This window comes from Denticeps clupeoides, chromosome 3 (genome assembly GCF_900700375.1).
Source record: "Denticeps clupeoides chromosome 3, fDenClu1.1, whole genome shotgun sequence".
NCBI classification, from domain to species: Eukaryota; Metazoa; Chordata; class Actinopteri; order Clupeiformes; family Denticipitidae; genus Denticeps; species Denticeps clupeoides.
In genome coordinates this window covers 27,319,912-27,341,706 of record NC_041709.1, presented here as the reverse complement: position 1 = coordinate 27,341,706, position 21,795 = coordinate 27,319,912, and the positions used below count along the sequence as shown (strand labels likewise).

Genomic DNA, 21,795 nt, shown 5'->3' with positions numbered 1-21,795 from the left:
GAATGTACTTCTCTCATCGATTCTCAGGTTTTTCAAAACCATCATCTTATTGTGACAATCAATCAAGTGAAGTGAAGTGAAGTTTCATTCTTACGTTTGGAATTAAAAGCAGAATCCCATACATTATCATTAAATTTTCAGTGAAATTTTGGCTTAGACTAGTAACACTAATACCCTGTGCAGATTTTCATTTTTACCGTTGTTTTTTTATGGTCTGATTGGACAACAGCAAAAATCCCAAAAGATTATACAGTAGTGTAGGTCAGAGGTCAACGTGGGAGTCAAGGGGGCAGCAGTACTTTTACAGGATTACAGGATACAGTCTGTGTGTGTGTGTGTGTGTGTGTGTGTAAGCAACAATGCAGCGGTGGTGGGAAGGGTTTTAAAAACTGGGATTTTAAACCCCAGCACTGCACTAAAGTGGGAAGACTGCCTGCTGCTTTTAAATGCCTGCCTCACACTTGTCAGCCCCTTTGCAAATGTGAAAATAAACACATTTCACCAGGCATGCACACAGCCGTCAGGCACTTGTGCGCTCCCTTCCTCACACATTGCCAGGATACACAGACAGGTCTCTGGAGTCTAATAATCATGCTTCAAAAGTGTCTGAAATCAGAACGTGCGAAACAAACTGAGCTCTGTTGTCTTTGTTTGTCTGGCCGTTGACAGATGGAGTCCTTGACCTCTCTACCAAGAAGAACTACGGCCTCAGTGGTGGAACCTTCAAACGCTCTCATGGCTTCTCCGTCACGCCCGTCTTGAAGGGGTACAGACTTTTTCATCTTTGTCTCTCTTCTCAGACTTCTTTTCATGTTTTCCAAATATATATACTGCAATAATTTATTCATTACTTTATTGACTTAGTCTGTGTGTCTGTGTCTATTTAAACTACAAATGATGATATCCTTGTTCTCATTTGAGATCAGAATGTTCCAAAATAATTGTCACTGTACTTCATAATTAGATGTACACTTTGGCTGATATGTGCATATAGTGTATATGTGCATATTGGGGGGGGTCACTAGTTTAAATGCATTTAGTCGCAGCATACACACACACACAAAAAAAAGACTCGAAAGAGCTGAACATTAAAGATGCAATGCTTTGGAAGTCTATGGAGGAAACTCAAACCCCGCTCTTCAAAATGCACATTTCGCAGACGTAAAATGAGCCGATTCCAAAATTGAAACAGTCCCATGGAAAAAAAAGAGCTGCCGCCCCACGCTGCGCTTCAGGAAACAGCAGGACCTGCACATGGGACAAGCTGCTAAATTCAAGCATTTTACTTAATAGAGGAAAAGAAACTCACAAGGATTCCAACAGAGAAGAGGGAGGAGCTCTTAACAAATCCCCTTGAAACTGAACATTTCATACCGAGTCCGACCAACATCACACAGAATCTAGAACTGTACTGCTACTCAAAGGTTTACAATTCATTTCGTACCTTGCTTTTGTGTGGTATGTTTTTAGTGCAAAGGTGTAAAATAGGGCTGCACGATTTGGGGAAAAAAAGACATATTGCAATTATTGAGATCAATATTGCGATATGCGATTGCGATATGATAAAGGGCACTTGCTTGCATATTAATGAAATGTCGCATACAAATTACTAATAGTGAAATGTTTACTTTCAAAGTGAAAGTACTTATAACAACTTGAAATGCCCAGTGCTTTCAAAATACAATATTCTACAAAATTAAATAATCACAAAAAACTCTTTACATTACTGTCGAACGACAAACCCTGGTAAGGCTAAACAACTGTTTTGATTATATTTGGCCATTATAAAATCCCGTATTATAGTTGTTACATTTAACCAAAACGTTGTTTGGAGGCTGACTTGAACAAAGGGATGCATAGCTTTGCCAGCTTAACTAAGGTTAAGATTTGTAAACTGAGGTGAATTTCTTCAGGAAACCTTCAAAGTTTAAGAAAAGTTAACTAAACAGCTAAGAACAATCTAAATAGTTAATGCCTACGTTTAGCCAAAGCGTTGTTTGGACGCTGATTTGATCACAGGAATGCATAGCTTCTCTAGCTTAGCTAAGGTTAAGACTTATAAAACGGGATTTTAAAATGGCCAAATATATTCAAAACAATTGTCCAGCCTAACCTATGAAATGTAATCCCCGGGATCTGGTTTGGAGTGTACGGCGGTTTGTACAGCCCCAAGCAGCGCAAGAGTGAGGCATTTTCATGCACTTCTCTCCATATACATGTATATGCTTCACTCCACAGCAGAGCCTATCGCAATATGGCGGCGACGTTGACGTACGATGCAGCTCGTCATGCGGCGTCTACCCATATGTCTATGTGAGTCACGAATCTGAGGTCTCCGTTGAACCGAATCGAAAGTCATGTTTAAATCGCAGCTTTTTGCGTTCATGTCGCAATCATGCGTTCGCGATTATGATTGCGATTAGATTAAAACTAGAGTAAAAGAAATAAAACATAGATTGCAGTAAACATCATTTACTAAAGTAAACCGTTAATAATTTAAAGTCATTCAATTTCAGTAGTACATGATATATTTCATTATAGTTATCGTCACATGACCAGCATTTATGTTTCGTCATGTTTTTTTCAAAACTAATCTCTGGGTTCCTGTACTTTCGTCTTCGCCTCAGAAATCTGCTTCTTGATTGACTTCAGTTCAGTTATCAGGGCTTCTACCGCTAATCGGTCCTGCTTGCGTATAAACTCTGACATTTTGCCGCTTGCCTCTGTGATCTTGATCATAAGCTCGACCACCTTATTTTGTTTCAGTTCAAGTCTCTCAGCCAGCGCAACCTTCAGCCTTTCACACATAATGTCTTTTTGCTGCAGGACACGTTCCCTCAGATCAATCTGAGCTTTCTTTACTCTCATTCGCCTCTCTAAGAAGTTTTGCCTCTTTTGGGCTTCGTAGATCAGCTATTCTTTCAGATGGTGCGCTGCCATCCTGTCCTTGTTTCTTGTTTTGTTCTCTTTACATTACTACCGCTTGCTCGCTAACATCACAAGATCATTTTGTATTTTTCCAGCCACAGCATTTAGATTCTTGATGCATGAATTGAATTTGGTGGTGTTAGCCTCATTCTTTCTGTTCAGCTCCTTAATCATTGAACTGAGGCGATTCTTTTCCTCCTCCTGCAACATGACATTCTCTTTGCAGATGGACACCCTGTTTTCTTGATCTACCATCCTTTTCTTGAGCGTTTCAGTGTTCTTCTTACATTCTGCTAGCTTGTAGCGCAGCTTGCTGAGCTCTTGTTCAAAAGTTTTCTTCTGCCTGCCGTTCTCAGTGTTAATGTGGCAGGCAAAATCCTGCAGTTTGATTACTCTCTGCTTCTTCATCTCATGTTAGCGACTCAGGTCCTGCACCAGCTATTTGATCTTAGCAAGACTGTCATTCATATCGTTCTTCTGTTTCTACTTCTTTTGAAGAACACTTTTCTGGACTTTTAGGGCTATGTGTTGCGCCTTTATCTCCTTTTGCAGCTTCTCCCTCTGCAGGGTGGTGGTCTGAAGCTTCTGCTTCATTTCATTCAACTTTGTAAGTGGGGATTGCATGCATGTTATACTTCTTATCTGGTTCTTTGTTTCTCTTTTCATTTAATTGTTTACTCTGTTGTTTATTCAGCAGATGTTTATATAGGTGTTTTTATAAAATAAAAATAATTCTTTATCTTATTACAAAAGATCTTTAAAGCAAAAATTTTCTTTAAAATAAAATATTCTTTAATATATTCTTATAAAAAAATTATAATGGGGTTGGGGGGGTGCTTGTTTTCATCATTTAAACAAGAATTCAGTGTTACGAGGAGTCTGATATTGTTCTTAAAATTGGTCTTCTGACAGAGACTTTTTTTTTAGGCCATGTTAGGCTCTCAGTCTACAGCAGGGTCACCCACTGCAGAGATCCACGCACACACACACGCACACCCACGCCACTCATGTCTTCAGATGGTGGAGGGAAACCAGAGGAACCTGGAGAAACCCACCCCAGCGGCCACATACACAAACCTGTAGGGAGAATATCTGTGTAAAATCTGCAATGTAAAACATGTTTTCTAAACTACTAATCACATTAAAATCAGAAGACTAAAAGTAAAGATATTTGACTTATTAAATAAGTCCAATATAAGTCCAATAAGGACCAGCTGCTGGTCAAAGTCTTCATGCTTGTGTTGTTCATTTTAATATCAAACAAATAGCATTTGGGCTCTTCAAGAGGCCGAAAACAAGAGGCCGCACCACCACGCAGAGGACCTGTCTGTGGAGGTGGTTTATATCCCCACCACCGATCAGGGCTAGGCTGCAAGATGGGGGTTTGAGTTCGGTTTGAGTTCAAGGCCACTGCAGGTCTTGGCTCGGTCTCTGCAGAGCCTTGTAAATATGATGAGAATTCAACTGTTGCTGCCGGGCCGGAGAGCCCAGCACTTGCCGAAACCACACCCAAGCTATGGCAAATATAGTGTCTAGAATATAATGAAACCGATGTTCATGAAGGAGACAGGCTAGTATGTTAAATGTTAGATGCTTCAGTGTTCAGATGCTTCACAAAATAGATAGATTTTTATCACAATTTTTTCTGATATTGTCATACTGAAACAGTAGACACCATAGATAATAAACAGTATTTAAAACAGTATATAAAACTATGACTATTGCTACCTTCCTTTGCTCTGTTTTCAGCCTTTTTTTTCGCTCTTTGCTAGCTTTACATATTAAACCACGTCACAAGGAACAGCCTGCGTTGCTTCCTTAGTCCAGCGCCTCGGTAGCTCAGACATCCCAACATGGGATCTGAAAAAACCTGTAGTCTGAGGTTAAATGTGTTTTATACTTACATTTTTTGGGCCATTCTTCCTCTGGCATAATGTCCCACTGAATCAGAATTGCGTTTATTGGCCAAGTATGTGAATGAACGAATGATTACAGATTACAAAAATACCACATTATACATTTATTGTGCAGTTGCAATGCTGTTGGTGATCAGCTTTCAAAGTTATCGTAACTTAGGCCCTCGAAGTTTAATAACAACCCACCCACACTGAAATCTGATTGGCCAATCAGGATGCTCTTTTTCTAGCATGAGCTACATGAGCAAGCAACACACACAGATCTACACATACACGTTTGCACACATACACATCCTCTCTCTCTCTGATTCCATTGTGTTTGGGCTTCTCTAAAGTGTGGGATGAGCACTACTGTCATGCATTTATGCTCTTGTTTGCTTGCTGTAGTTTATGGGATATTTTTTTCAATTCATTCATCATCTTTTCTTGACCTTGTTGCTGAATGCCCAAGCAGGCTTCATAGACACATGAGCATTATGGCATACGGTTTATTACGTGGTGTTCTATCATCCTTTTTTGCTGAATTATTTATTAGCTTTCACTTCCATTATTATCAATGCCTAATCCTTTCACACACCTGTGTACATGCTGCTATTTAAGCAGCCACTTAAGGCAGCAATCTTGGCATTAAGGAATCAATACAAGCCAAACATCTTTTCTCGAATATAGTGAAACCGATGTTCATAAATATTCTCTGTTGTGTGAAACTAATGGAAAAACTGGAAATCATTTCCAGGGACATGCTCAATATGTATACAGTAGTACTGCAGTATTTGTCCTTTTGCACACGCTACTCCTGTTCTTCTGAGAACCGCAGCCGGCGGTGCTAGGCAAGGTTTTGTATCTTTGCACCTTTAAGAGTGATTCAGAGCTATTATTACTCCCATATTTCTCCAGAATTTGAATGCCCTTATGCAGCACAGGCTCAACTGTGTTTCTTTCTTCACAAAGCCTTTATTTGATCTCTTATCCAATCAGGCGTTCCCTGAGAGCTGACCACCACTTCCGGGACCCAGATGATGAGGACAGCCTGCCCCCTAGAAGCTTGCAGGATGGGAGAAGCTGGGAGAATTACGTTGGCTCCACTCCACTCAAGCCACCGTTGGCCCGTTCACTGCTCATCAAAGAGGAGCTCCTGAACCAGAAGCACCGCCTACTGAGCCAACCGCCCCTGTCACTGGCTGGCCTGGAATCAGCAGGGATCCTCAACCACACCCAGCCCCACCAGCTCCTCTCTCGCGAAGCTGCCTGGCCTAAGCCCCACTTGGACAACCTGCTGAAGCTCAAACAGGCAAACAGCACCATTGGGGAGCGTAAAGAGCTGCCACTATACCTGGAAAACCACACTGGCTTTGCCAAGGGTACCGCCAACTCTCACGCCAAGGCCCAGGAGAGTCCGTGTGCTGTTGTGAAGAAGGAGTCGGGCCTCTCACCACCTGTAGACCTGAAGATCCCTCAGGTGCGAGGGATGGACCTGTCCTGGGAGACCCACTCAGCCAACACGGACCTCTATGGCTATGGCTCCATCGCGCTGGGTGGCGTGCACTCGGACAATGCCCTGAGTCGCAAGCTGAGAGCCATCCTGCCTAAACAGAGCCGGCGGGCCGGCCTCGGTGGGCTCCTGGATGGGGCAGCTGTCAGTGAGTACTGGAGCTCAGACGTGGACCAGTCCACCTCGGGACCCCAGTACCCAACGTCTGACCCTGAAGGGGACGCCAATGGTTCCAAGCAGCCCCGCAAGAAACGGGGCCGCTACCGGCAGTACAACAGCGAGATTTTGGAGGAAGCCATTGCTGTGGTGATGGGTGGGAAGATGAGTGTGTCCAAAGCGCAGAACATCTATGGCATTCCACATAGCACCCTGGAGTACAAGGTGAAAGAGCGCATGGGGACTCTGAAAAACCCGCCAAAGAAGAAGCTCAAGCTAATGATGAGGATGGAGGGCCAGGAATCTGGGGTCACTGCCGATGCTGAAAACACACCCACCCCCACCTCCACCCCCATTGCACCAGAGGAGACCTCTCAGGGGGGAACCGACATTAAAGACGAGTGAAAGGAAAGAAAAAATCAACAGAAAAATAAAATAAAGTAACAGAAACTAAAAAGGTTGGGGAAAAAAAGTAGGAAAGTGGAATAATAATTGGAAAAGGACGTTGCTTTAATTGTGCCAATTTACTTTGCAGTATCTGGGTGAGCACAAAAGCAGGGATCTAAAGGAGGATTAACAAATGAAATGGGGATGGAAAAATGTAAACATGGAGACAACAGAAACAATTTGACTGCATCTATGGTGGTCGCTTTGACACTGTCTAAGCATTTGTTTCGCTTTTTTTTCCTGAGTGGAGAAATGAAACAAATGCATTTGAAAGCCATGAACAGACGTATACAAAAGAAAATATGTAACTTTATCAAGCTGATTATCCCAAACCACCCATTTTGAACTTAAAGCTTCAATCCATAATTGCATGTTGTTGCAATTTGGGCAGCGGAGCATATATGATTCCTCTCACAAACTTTTTCAAAGACCCAACCTCCCCCCTCTCTTGTATATTATTGGAGATCTAAATTGGTAAGTGAACAGTCTTGATAAGTCCTTTATCTTGAAAGCAGCGTCAAGAATGAATCTCACCAGGGATCCAAAAATGAAAATCCACATTTTTTTCCTTTTTAGGGGGGGAAGGGAGTGCTCTGCAAGCATTTAGATTTTTTTCCTTCACTGCTTCATCTCCACTAGGCTTAAATGTCACACAGATCCTTCTGTTTCAAAGAGACACAATTAATAGTCATTCAGGGATACATGTTTATCTGAGTTTTTTTCTTTTTTTTATGGTAACTTCTCTGTGTTTGATTCATTTTTTTTTTCTTTTTGCTTTCTTTTGCACTACAGTTTCAGTCTGGCGCTTTCCAGTGCCTAAATCTGGCGTTAGATCTGATTGACATGGCTTGCATAACGCACTTAAAGCTCTGCCTAGCCCTCTCTATTCTACTTAAAAAAAGAAAAAAAAAGAAAAAAAAACTCAATCTCTTCACCTGGTGAGAGCTTTTCAGTTGTGAACATTTTTCTACACCCTTTCTGATTGAGGGCTGACACCAACTTGAACTAAACAAGACGTTTTTTCCTCCTCTGCTGCGAATTTTAAATAGCCTCGCTGGGGGGGTCACTAAGGGGGAGGGATTGGAAAGATTTTAATATATTCTAAATTATTATGAACTCTAAAAGCCAATCTTTTTTCTCTCTTTTTTCTTTCTTTTTTTCCTCATTTTGAACTCAGGGCAACTGAGACGGATGTATATGTGTTTGAGAGACAAACAAAAAAAAATGCTGACTAATTTTCCTGCTTGATCTGTGGCCTGTAATGAGCAGGCTACACCCAGCTAAGGGGTGGAGAAGGGGCATCTAGTTGAGCCATGAACAGAGGACCTAGCTGAAAAACGGCAAAAAATGGAAGATCCTGGGATGGAAATTTAGCAGGAAACTAAAACTAGCACTTTTAACCTAAAAGAGAGAGATGTTCTGAGGTTGTGCATGTGTAGCTGTTGCAGTAGCAGGTGGAGTTGTAGGGGCTGGAAGGAGAAGGTGCCGAGGAGACCGCTGGAGGATGGGACGTGTCAGATCGACTCCATGGAAGCTGCAGCTCAGACCCAAACATACTCTTTTTCTTTTGATTACCTCTTCAACTTACACTGGTGGACAGCTTGAATTGTTGGATTTGTGTTGTGTAGTCACTGTCCTTGTCCCCTTGTTCGTCCTCTTGTCAAGTGTCGAGGGAGTCCTAATTTTTTTTTTTTTTTCTTCAATGAATCACAGATGAATTGAAAAAATGAGATCGTTGGTCAGCTTATTTTAGCTCTGTCCTCTCCGGTATCAGAAGTGCATTGTGGGATTGTGTAGTTCTTTGCTCCATCACTGCCTAATGCTCACCCAGTCTGTGAGGCTTTAGATGAATTTAACTCCTGCATTATTTGAAAACTTGGACAAAAGTCATCTTTTGATATGTATTATTCATTTTGTATTTGGATTTATTTTTTGGATGTGAAGGGCATGCACCAGTTTCATTTACGGCTGATGTGGTCTGGGGATTCGGAAGTGGGAAGAACAGTTTCCAGCTTTCCCTCAAACAGTGAAAGCGGTATAAGTGCTCATGTCTTAGAAGACTGTACTTACCTTCTTTATTGCGGCTCGGTGATGTGACGATGCTGAAACAGCAAGACGTCACCTCCTCTCCCACAGTGGGACCTGTGCATGAAATGCACCCCACATGCTAATATCTAATTTGAGTTCACCTCTCAATCACAAGTGACAATTCGATACTGGTTTCAGAAGCACTTGTATATTTAATTTTGCTGAAAATATGAGGAACACTGCTTCCAAAACAATATTTTTTTTTCTACTTCTTTTCAATTGGCACTTAAACAATGGTGTACTGAAGTCCCAGACTGAGATTACTCTAGCAGCACTTTTATTTATGAATTGATTTTTATTTATTCACTTCCAAGAGGAGGCATTATTAACCACTCATTATTCTAATGTAAATTTTAAGAATTTATTATCTCCCAGACGACAAAAAAAACATTCAACCAGACGACATCAGCCATTTAGCCTATTGTGGTGCATGCCATTTAAAAAGACTGATTCCATTTTTTATTCTTTTAAAGACTGGTTAACGGATCCCCCTGTCCAAAAATGTCCCCCTACTTTTAACAACTGGTGCTTTCTATTCTTCTTATGAACACACGTGAATGTAGTCATGCCACCTGTAAACCTCACACGTACACACACACCAAATCTGCAAAAAGATGCCACTGTCGATTTCTGAAGACTGTTTTATTTCACCATCTGCTGCTTGCATTTAAATACTTTTTTTTCTTCTATTTTCGGGAAAACATGCACCAGTAGCCTTCAGTACAGTATCTCAGGATATATAGGAGGGGCAGCAATATTTGTCAGTCGGAGGATGACAGACATAACTACCTGAACTAGATGAAATGTGTAAACATATAATTCAGCTTGGCTCTCTGCAACCAAGTACTATACCTCAACCTCGGAAGAATGGAAAAAAAAAACTTCTTTCCGTGCCTCATACTCACGTCCCTTTCAGGAATGTCTGAAAAATAAGGGACAGTTGATACTCTGGGAAATCTGATTCCTCCTGCTTTTCTTTCCTACACATCCTTTCTCTTTATGTTGGCCTTCATCTTGTGAGAGGTACACTGCAGGGAGGGTTCTTTTTTTTGTCTGACTGACCAATATTTGCACCCGACGCTATCAGGTATTTTTCACAACCGACCGTATCAAATTCTCCTGGATGACCGTCAAAGAGGACAAAAAAAAATTGGTTTTGTTATATATATATAACAAACAGACTGACCAATATTTGCACCCGACGCTATCAGGAATTTTTCACAACCGACCAAAAAAAAATAAAAAATAATTAGTTCCCTTCTGTTCTATCTGTTCCCTTCTGTTCTAGAAATTGGAACATTTTCATCTTTTATTCCCACTACCCTGGTATTTCACCTTCAGGGTGGATATAAGGAGATATTATAGGTGGAGCCCCACCTTTTTTTTTTTTTTTTTTTTTTAAAAGAAGGATTAGGCAGGTTTCTGCTTACCTTCCTTTTTTGTTTGCTCTTTCTCAAATTTTGGGAGCCAGGCTCAACCCATCAACCCATCTTTTTTTTTGTGACACATTTTTTTATGTGTCACACTGAGAAAGGGGAGAATTGGGACAGGTGGAAAAGTTAACCTTCTGTTGTCTGTCTAATCTATCTATGCTTGTTTTTAAACTGCATTCCAAAAAAAAACACTAATTTTAAATGAAAGAAAATCAACATAGGTTTATGTTTTTTTTTTGTACAAATTCTGTTTATTCATATGTTCCTTTTGTGATTGTAAAACAGATTGGGGTGGGAAGGTGTGAAATATCAGCACTGACCACTCTGACTGCACTTTCCAGAGACCATGTGATGTGCCATTCGTTCTCTTGTGGATGGTGCGTGACGTTTTTTTTTTTTTTTTTTTTTTTATTGGGTGGGGGTGGGGGGAGTTTCTGATTTAGGGTTCTTTGCGCGCAACCTCTCAGAATGTCATTAGCACAGCGTGCGGAGTCTCAGCTCCCCACGGCCTCCACAGCCAGTTAATAGCTACTCCTCAGGTCCGTTCACTCACGTACAACTGATTGTATCTCGCTAGTAACACCTAATCAGGACTATTCTTATTCCCCTCATGTTTCCGGGGGCTTTCTGGAAGCAGCTTTTAAATTATTACATTTTATGACTTATTGTTTTGTTAATTGAATTTTATGTTTTTACAAAAAAGTGAGAATTTGTACAACCTAACAAAGCTAATTTACCTTTTTTTCCCCTTTTGAATGCATCTTAACTGTATTTACCACACAAGCACATTGTTTCAAAAGAGCTGCACATACATTAGCATACGGTAACAGACGCAGACAGAAGCACCATCAGGTATTTACACTCTGTGTGGGTGGGATATATACAGATTTAAGACTGCAGGTCTGCAGACTCCTTTATAGAAGGAGGTGGGCGTGACGTCGAAGAGAAGCTGAAAAGACAAAGGCGTCCAGAGATACACACAGACATGTATATAATGAGAAAATAAACCACTGCCTCACTGTCAGTACCTCTCAAGGACAAAAGCAGTAGATCCGTTCTTTATGACTGCCACTGAAACGCAAAACCAAGCTGTCCTGGCTTTTTCTGATTCATTTTGGCTTTTGGCTAGAGGACAAGAAAAAGATGATTTCACTCACGCCATTGTCCTTTTTTCTTTGATGGACTGAAAGGTGTAATTTCCCAATCCTTTTATTCAGGCTGAAGGCACACCTTTACCTGTCCTGTTCAATGCTGAGCTGCCAATTCCAGAATTTGTTATGCAGGTGGTGCAACTATCCCAGAATGATGAAGATATACTGTATACCATATACTGAGATTTGGCTTTTTCGGAGAGGGAAACAAGCAGGCGCTGTAGCTAGAGGGCAGACATCTTATATCTATGCACTTCAGATAATGAGGTTAGTGCAGCAGTCGTGATTCCAGACGTGTAATTCATGTTTGTAATGTACATTTTATTTAAAACCGGAAATCATGTTCGATTTTGAGGTCACTTTGACTGTTTTTTTCTTTGGTGTAATCTGGAGTGCCTTTTTTCAATCCAGTCGCAATCACAGTTCTTAATTCAAGATGATTTCGCACAGTTCGGAATTTAAATCTAATTCTTATTGTCATATTAATTAGCAACTTTTCCTAAAGCAGACAACGTTGCAACAATCCTGTGAAAGTGTGAGAATCAGCCCAGGCAAATTAACATTCGTCTGATTTGGTCTCTACAGCTGTCAGGATGTGGCTTTATTTAGTCAGATTTGAACCCTTTACTTCTGGATGTATGAAGGAAGGAGGAAGTGTCTCAGCTCAGGCTGGGATGAAAACAAAACTGTGATGAATAGGGAACACAGCCATCTATGGTCAGCTGCCTCTGTCTGTGTGTGGACTCCACATTGACATGAGTCAGCATAACCCCCACCCCGAACCCAAAAGAGCTGCCTGAAGTAGTCAAAATCCGCCCATGATTTCCCGAGAAAGCCGTGAGAAAGCGGCAAGAAATCGAGCGGGGTGTTTCCGAGCGGAGATGACATATGCAAGGAGATCAGGGGATGAGTGTCTCCTCAGACTAAACTCAAGAGGATGAAGGCACGCTGTGAGGATGCTAAGGATGGTCCTTGTGCGTTGCCATGACAATCTTGCGGCATCAGTCACAGGTAAAGGTGTGTCTCCTACTCGAGGTTGTACCATTGTCCTCAGTCTGTGTGTTGAATTGATCATTTCTCGCAGCGTCTTTGTCAGTCTGTTTACTGAAGTGTGTACATTGGATAGTGAAATATTGTGAATAATTAACCCCCAACCCCCTGGTTTTGGTCTTTACTGGGCGTGGTCTACATGTGTCTCCTCATTTGTCCACGTTCTCTCTGTGGGTAGATTTGGTGACTGTTCCTATTTCTCAGTCGGGCTGACTGATTTTGTATATTTTTTTGGAGGGGGTGGGTGTTTTGCTACCTCAGCCTACCAGTGGGTGTGTGTGACAGAGTTTGTATGGAAGGCTGGCATTCAGCATATGGTTGATTACGCACTGGAAACAGTATGTAGCACATATTATGCTGATCTGGACTGGATCTTTGTGGGACAGGTGACGTGCTTGGCTTGTTTTTTACTGCGTTTCTTTTTGAAGGATTTTCCACTAGTGCTTTTTGGTGTGCTGTCCTGCTGTGGCTCTCGTGATGGCTGCTAACCTCTCTATCATGTGACCATCACAGTCACATCTACGCTGTAACCAGTGTTTTGCTGATAAAAAGTAAAGAAATAAAGAGACAAGGGGCACTACTTTCGACCTGGCACTTAGTGCGTAGCTTGTTTGCTAGTGCATGACTTTAACAAATAAATACATCTTTAATTATTTTTTTGTTCACATTGTTCACATGTTCACATTGGTGCAGGTTAGATCATCTGGACCGAGGAAGTAGGAGCCGCCAATCATCTGTCTCCTTCCATGTAAACATTCTGAAATTGTGTTCTGGGCGGCAACAATAATTGCACACCAACAAATACAGCAGTTAGTTTCTCATTTTCAAGATAAAGACACAGAACCAAGTGCTTCTTTCTTTAATTATATCTATTGATGTTACACTAGCGAACAAGCCTCACACTTCATGCCAGCTCAAAAGCCGTGCCAAAAAAAGTCACAAAGCTGTTCCTCTGCACAGAATTTCATGGTCCACAGTTTGTCATTTCAGGAGAAGTCATTGTGTTTTGGATGTTTGTTTTCATGCATTATGTGCAGTACTCTAATGCATAGTTTTATGTTAAGGGAATATCTGGGTCTGTTAGGAATTGTCTTTCAGTTTTCCACTCTGCAGAACCACTTGCCTTTATTTTGTACGTATAGCTCCATATAGCTTTTTTGGCTGTATGAAGGTAGAAAATAGCCCTTTTTTACAGCAGTTCTCAAAGAGTAAGTATAGCCAAGTAATTAAACATACACAATGCGTTAAATAAGGTCAGTCAGTCCTGGTAACACTTCCATGAACCAAGAACCAAGGTGTTGAATGTTATCTTCACTCCTTGTCCCTGTCCTGATCGGCTTTTTCTGGCCAAAGATGGTGACAATATCGCTTCATAAAAAGCCAGACAGCTCAGATAGATTCTTCCAACGGCCTTTTCTAAATTATTTGCAAAGTGTTCAAGTGTTTAGTGCTTTACAATACAGCAAGGATTGTAAAATAGAAATAAGGACACCAATGATGGGGGAGAGTGGTGCCAACTCTAAAGATGGTCATGTGACTATTCCGTTTGCGATCTTACGGAAATTTCAGGATTTTTTTTTTTTTGGTTTTATTCATGTTTGTGTTGTGTGTGTCAATGTGGGAATATTGAGAAAAAAAACTTTTACAACGCAGAATACCTCAGATAGAATTCCATGTAAAGCTTGATAGCCAGCACATGTAGGTAGATCTCCAACCCACAACCTCCACCTGTTTACTGCCGTTTCACTCCTGCGCTCACGGATGTGCAGCCCTGCATAATAATGCTGCTTAAAACTACTGAACAAAGTTATTTAAATTGTTCAACAAGACTAATGAATTAAATTCAATTGAAAGTGCAAATCTGAACTCTTGTTTTAAAAACCCCAACCATGACATAATAATTTGCATAATTATTTTTTCCTATGAAGTGGGTTGGTAGTGGTATGAAGGGCAGCACTTGAGCACGAGCCATATTCTCCAGCCCCCTTTTTTTGGACATTCCTTTTTAACTTCATTATCATTACCAAAACTGAATGTAAAAATGCTTAACACAAACTAACCTCTTATTTAACTAAACATGTTTTTAAATGAATTATATATATATATATGTGTGTGTGTGTAGACACAGCCATCACAGTGCACTGTATATATTGATCTGTATAAACGTATACTTCTGGATAGGGATATTATCCTCTTATGATTCAGGGAACAAAAAAAGTTTCGTGCAGTATATTTAGGTGTCACTCCATTCTGGCCACACCATTTTTCTTTCTTTCTTTTCTCTTTATTTCTGGATTTCTTGCAATGATTAGAACTGGTAGTGACACAACTTATGGATGGTAGACTGTTAGAGCCGGATCAGTGTGCAGTGGGTGCATCTATTATTTCATATTTCTTCTTCTTTGTCCTAGACTTGCTGCAAATGCAGAATATTTATGAAGAAAAGCCCAGAAACTCTTTTGGGTTGGATGTATATAGCGCTTCACTACCCAATCTCTCAATCTCTTGTCCTGTGTTTTGATCAGGCAAGGTGTACATAGAACTCCTGGGAGCTTAAATACACACACACACACAAGAAGATTTTTTAAATGATTAAAACCATAAAGTTAGTTTTAACTCGAGGCATCATCATTCAGTGATGTAAATTAGTACATATTTTTTCCTGAAAATGACAGGAGTGTTTTTATCCCCTCGATGGCTTATTGTGTTCCTTTTTTGCATGCTGAGTGTACATACCTAGTTCTGAACTTCGGCTTGAGAAGTCGTTGGTTTGAAGATGGCGTCCACTGGACAAATATGATACTTTACTACAAGGACCTAAATCATCTTTGTACTTAGGAAAAGAAGGACCATGAACCCAAGGTGTGTTTTGCTGCAACCGCCTTTCTCTTAATGTTTTTTGCTATGCTCTTTTTAAAGTGATTTCTTTTTCTGGGTAAAATGTAAAAAAAAAAAGAAAAAAAAAGAAAATTGTGAATGAATGAGTGAGTGTGAGGTGATTTATGCTAGTTCTGTTGCCTGTTTTTATTCTGCTTATCCCGACTGCAGCATAACGTTTTTATGTCACTTTTATCTCTCGGCCAATCGGTGTATGTTTCCCCACAGCTTAGCCGCGAACACCAACACCCTCAGGGACTACTGGCAAACTATTCTCTATTCAGGTACATTGTCTAGATTCTGGGGCCTAGCTATGAAATTGCCATTACAAATAATCTTGCTATTACAACTATGTATTTTTACTAAATTGAGCGGAGAAAATATCCACCACATCCACCACAAGAAACATCATTTCATTTACTGACCATCTTAAGGTATTTTGTATGTATGTATGAATGTATGTATATTTTTGGTTCAAAGTAGTAAGCTTCTATTGCCCAGACTGTGCTTTTTTTTAGTTTTTAAAAAGCTGCATTTAGACTACTCTGTGCACACTGTGCCTAAGTTGCTCAGCATAAATGCTCTACCTTTATAGGCTGTAAAATGGTAAGAAACAGCATTATGGTGGCATTCCATCTTCAGCATTTCTCATGAACACAATATAAGAACAGTATGAGGCCTGCTTTCTGCCAATTAAATCACTCCTGCAGAGCTCGGTGCTCCGTGTAAGTATTTCAGCTGCAGAAAAGTGTGGATAATTGCAGGGGTCAGGCATTACTGGACATTCTACTCTGTATTTTTTTAGTTTGCATTAAGCTTTTCGGCATCTTTGCTCTTGTCTGCTGCTCTTCTTAAATGATTCTCAAGTGCTGCTTTTTTCCTGGACTGAGTCGAATTTTCTGGGGATAAAGTGGCATGACGTGCTGCTCTGAGAATTCCTACCCAGGAACATTTTCTCAAGTTGTTCCCGGCCTCCTCGCAGTCTTACAAGGTGAAACAGCTGACGTTTATAGATATGTACACATTTTATTCTGTAGCACAACAGCTGTACAGATGTCGCTGTAAATTCCGTCAGTCTTTCTGGACATGCAGGTCTTTGTTCCTTGTTCGGGTGGCTCAGGTTTGCAGTGCTTGACACTAAGGGTAAACAGTTTTTTTTTATTAGCACATGGGTTTTTGACACTTGATAACAAGTGTAGGCATGAAGCAAGGATTTTATTTAGATATATAAAAATGGAAAAAACACTTACACGTCGACTTCTCTTAAAAGAGGTCGAACCTTCTTGCTGTGCAGGGTTGGGTTGCTTTTTCAAAGGCACGACTCTTTATCGATATACCTCACACCATCCAGATCGAGTGGGGAGTGTCCTTTAGAATAAAGTGACCTTCCTTGGTCAGTCACCTCTCTTGCGCTCAGATAACAGGCTTCTCCAAAACCGGAATGGACCTCACTTTCAATTTTTACTGTTTACAGATTGACAAAATGTTGTATAATTTAATGTTTTTCTTGTACTGTAGTTTTATTTATGTGTTGTTTTTTTTTTGTACCATGTGAGTTGGACTTTTATTCTAGGCTATGATCGAAGTCTGTGTTTCGGAGCACTTACAAGGATCACAATAATTCTGTTGGGTTGATTGCACTATTTGTTTTTTCTGTTTAATTGCAAAACCAGAAATTTGTTTTTCTCAACTAGGCTGATGAGTAATAAGCTGTCTCCTAATGTATGATTTTTTTAAAAAGAAAAGAAATAATTGAGTTCCTGTGGTCTTTTTTTATTATTATTATTATTATTATTATTTGCATCGAACGTCGGGCAAAGCTGAGTAGATCCGTCTTTGTGCATGTGTAAAGTTTTACTGGTTATGTTATTCGATTTAAAAAATGATTTTCACAACACATTTCAACTGTAATGCTGTGTAAGGTAGTATTCACTGGATGCTAGAATCTTCTTTTCAAAACCACTATTCTTCTAATAAACTTTGTTGTGAAAATAGCACTGTGTGCTTTGTTCATCAGATGATTCTGCTTGGTGTTCCCTGAGCAAACTCTCACCGTCTTCCTTGGGCTCCTTCCATGGGCCAAACGGAATCAGAGAGCTTCTGAGCTACGATGTTAATTCTACTCAGGCATGATATATTTTCAGGATTTACATTTACAGAAAGAAACCAGATTGCATGTTTCTGTCAATCACGTGGCTCCTCGCAGTTTAAATTACGTATATGAAGTTATTATTTAATCTCTGGGTAAGAGAAATAATTACACATCAACTCAAAGGGTATTTAGTTTACAGACAATTACCGTCTTTTTTATATATTTATAGGACACTAGCAATACAGTCTGAAATACAGTGCCTTTCATATCCTCTCAATTCTGGATTAATAATCTTCTGAAAAAAAAGTGTTTTTGTGGATTTATGCCTGAAGAAAAAAGCTATGCATTTTAGTGAGCTAAAAGAAGAAGAAGAAGAAAAAAGACATAACTTTTCTGTGCTGAAACCCATCAAATATTTATCACTAATGATTTGACAGTGACTCCAAAATAAATATCTATATATATGAGGGAATTATTTTGTTTTCTAATAGTGTTATTCTCAAAGTCGTCCTTGTAAAACAGATCCGAGTTCAGCTGTGAATGCCGTCGTGTAAAATTGAATTCTTCAGTTATTTCATTTCTCTTTAGATCTTTACATCACTTGAAGTAATACTGAGAAATTACACATGAGTAACGACTTCACTAATATAGAAAGTGTCTGGTGAGCATATTTTGAAGAGAGTTTCTCTTTAAACACACCACACAGCAGATTTGGATTTTAAGGGCTTTGGGGACTGAATTCTGTCACTGCGCTCCTGTGGAAATGTCAGGGCCGTAATGAAGCGTACCTCCTGTGGCGCGCCCTCCCTCAGACGCCATGGTGGCCCCCGTCACTCATTAACCACCGAACACCCAGCGCTCGGGTGTTCGGTAGCTGTTCACACACACACACACACACACACACACACACACACATAAATATATACACACACAAATACATATACATATTCATGCACATATACATTATGGCTGCACGATTATGGCTAAAATGATAATCATGATTTAATCACAACTATTAATCAAACTGATTCATTGTTTTAGGTAAAACACCATTTTATATATTTTATTTATTTATTTTTGTTATAAATCTAGCCTGCCAACATTTTCTGGTTTAAGAGATGATCAATAGCAGGTCATTATGAAAATACTTAATCCATTTCCCTGCTTCTTTGTAAAAAAAATAACTATTGACAGGGCAGGTCCAATAAAAAAGGCATTTTTAGATTTGTCAAGAACTATAGACAATGAACTAACTATACAATTTATACAGGTGTCAAAACAGAAGCTGTGCCTTTTCTATTTAGAGGGGGTGGAAAGACACCCCCACTGGTCTGTAACAATAATAATGTTGTTGTGGAACACAAAAGTTCATACATACAAGATGATAAAATACAATCTTACTTAGGAAATGTTATACATCTACATTTGCTCGTTATTACAGCCACATGCAGCAAAGCATTTACACCCATTCCATCAGAGACACGTGTCTATGGTGTATGTATCTGTGGTGCATATATCTATTAGGTGATGAAGGACCCTTTATTGCAGGCGCACGTTTCACTTGTCAAAATTTGAGGTTGCTGCTCAGTCGATGCTTTCGTTCGCCCCCTGGTGGTTGGTTATTAAAATATAAATATCGCAGACGATCATCTTAATTTAATTGTGGCAGCCAAAATCCTGATCGTGATTAAAATTCGATTAATTGTGCAGACCTAATATACATACACACATATACACACACACACACACACACACAAATACAGACACATACAGTGTTACAAAGTCAGATGGAACAGGTTTTCTTCCATGGTAGAAGCTTATTCCACCCCCACCGCCCTTTTCTCTCTCACCATGCTAAATGTGATGACACAAATTGGCGGAAGGACTGCGGGACCGTGGGTCGTATGCACGCTGTGCCCTGCAGTGTGATCCGCACCTTGAAACCATGATCATATCAATAAAAACACATCTGGCCTGTTTCAAGGCCTGAGAGGCACAGCTAAAGAGAGCTTTGTGGGAGTTGAGTGAAGTAAAGACCCTGCTTGAGAATTACATGTGTTAAATACTCATCCATTCAGGACTCGTTGTATTTGAGGTTGGATTTTTGCGTAAAGAGAAAAAGAACAGTTATCTCTTGTGGAACGTATTGGTTAAAAGTGGCTTTGGGCTCTCAGTTCTCATCTTCAACCCTAAATAATAAAAGTTTTTATTCTGTTTCTATCAGATAAGAGTAGAATGTAGAGAAATAGGATAGAATTCTTTATATTTTCAGGTCTGCTTGGGGGGTGGGGAAGGGAAGTAAATTAGGACGACATGGATCAGGAAGGGCACAGCTGCTGTTGGGAGGTGGGGACAGAAAAGTATGAATATGTTAAGTTTTATGGCTTTTTAGCCGCCATAAATCAGTATTTCATCAAATATTAGAAACACTAGGGATTCGCATTGTTTTTACCTCCTTCCTCATAAAGAGTAGCGCAATCATGTAAACACACACACACACACACACACACACACACACACACACATATCTGTTTTTCACATGTAATTCCGTTTTTTTTTTACATAAGCTAAATGCCCTAAAGTGATGGTGGGAGGTCCATAATGAAATCACTACTGCGGCTGTCAAGGTGCATTTTGAGTGAATATATCTGACCCAGTCCTCCATGCTAAAGCGTCTTTATTATATATTCAGGCTGGAAGGGCTTGCGATAAACACTTTCTATTTTTCCCCTCTCTTTATAAGCCTACAATCATTTAAATGTTAACCACTTTGAGGAAAATGCTTAATGCCCAACTTGCAAGACTGATTATAAAAGGTCAGTGAAACTGGATGGGCGCAAAAAAAAATATTTAAAAAACAGAACAAAAAGGACCTCCATTAAGGGATAAAACTTTAATAAAATAAATAAGGGAAACAGTGACTAGAACACTCACGAGGAGAAATCAAATACATCATTAAACATTACAATACAGCAAACAGTAAAATTAGTTACCTTGACTAGCATGACTAGTTTTTATGAGTTATTGGAGTGAATATTGGAAAAAACATATAAAAATACTATCAAAACAAATGTATATATATATATTACCATCTGCCATTTGTCTATGAAGAACTAATGTTACAAAAAAAGGAAAAACAAAAAGGTTAAAAATGGTTTAGTTTTACAAGCACATAAATAGGCGTGATTACAATGAAAGGACTGCATTGCTGTTTGTGAGTGCTTGTTAATACTGAGTGGTTGGGCAGGGGTTTCACAAACAGGTCATCTTTGGGCAGGCTTCGAAGCTACATTATATATAATAGTGTGACGCCTCTCAACCAGCCTTTAAGACAAATTATAAGTTCTGGTTTGTACTACTTGTTTACCAGAACAATGTCTTGCCGAGGAGGACACATGTTCAACTAAGGCTCACTCATGAGAAACTTTCTGTGCACCTGTCCATGCGCCAGTCCCCCTTAATGCTCTGAGATTCTGAAGGGGCTACACACATTCTCCACAGCCGCACTCCACCACCATCTCCACCTCCTGAGTGAAGGAGCTGCCATCATCGCACTCAAAGGTGAAGCGCCTCCTCCGTAACCTGAGGCTGGTGCAGCAGGAGGCGGTGGCCGCGGCCCGGCTCTCCCCACAGCGGCCCGTACACTGGACCCAGGAGACAGGCCGCGTGCTCTGGCATGCAACCATGCCTTGTTGTATCCGATGAAAATCCCGTAACGGCTCACCCCGGCACAGCACCTCTAACAACAACAAAACAATGTCATGTAGATTCTGTACATTTACATTCACAATTGTACATCACAATGCACCATTCCAGAGGATCATCAAACGTATTATTTCATTCATAAGAAATGCACAAAGCTAAAATGTAACTGTTTGGGTTGAAATAATGATTGATTTGTACATGAATACAACACCATGTTGTCTCCTTTATATCTGTGGTGTCTGTTCACCTGCATCACATAGTACTCCACTGTAGCCACTCTCACAAACGCAATGTGCCTCTCCAGACGCCGACACCTCACAGCGGCCATGTTGGCATGGCAATGATGAACAGGGGTTCGGAGGCTCCTCCTGTTGGTTGCACAGAGCGCCACGGTAACCATCCATGCACTCACAGCGATAGGTCTGCACATCCAGAGCTACACAGCTTCCATGGACACACC

The 21,795-nt window shown here is 40.3% G+C and overlaps 2 protein-coding genes across 3 annotated transcripts in view; one reads left to right on the top strand and one right to left on the bottom strand.

Moving 5' to 3' along the window:
- The window catches only part of lcor (ligand dependent nuclear receptor corepressor), a 32,608-nt gene extending 25,023 nt beyond the window's left edge, over window positions 1-7,585 (top strand). The window contains exons 6-7 of the mRNA XM_028973577.1: window positions 670-766; window positions 5,823-7,585. Of these exons, the coding sequence (XP_028829410.1) occupies window positions 670-766; window positions 5,823-6,897 (1,172 nt within the window). The 3' untranslated portion in view covers window positions 6,898-7,585. The remainder of the gene's footprint in view (window positions 1-669; window positions 767-5,822) is intronic.
- Window positions 7,586-20,504: 12,919 nt separating this feature from the next.
- slit1b (slit homolog 1b (Drosophila)) overlaps window positions 20,505-21,795 on the bottom strand; it is a 51,048-nt gene continuing 49,757 nt past the window's right edge. For both annotated transcript variants that reach the window (XM_028973233.1, XM_028973234.1), the window contains 2 exons: window positions 21,583-21,794; window positions 20,505-21,369 (listed from right to left, as the gene is read on the bottom strand). In XM_028973233.1, the coding sequence (XP_028829066.1) occupies window positions 21,113-21,369; window positions 21,583-21,794 (469 nt within the window). In that variant the 3' untranslated portion in view covers window positions 20,505-21,112. The remainder of the gene's footprint in view (window positions 21,370-21,582; window position 21,795) is intronic.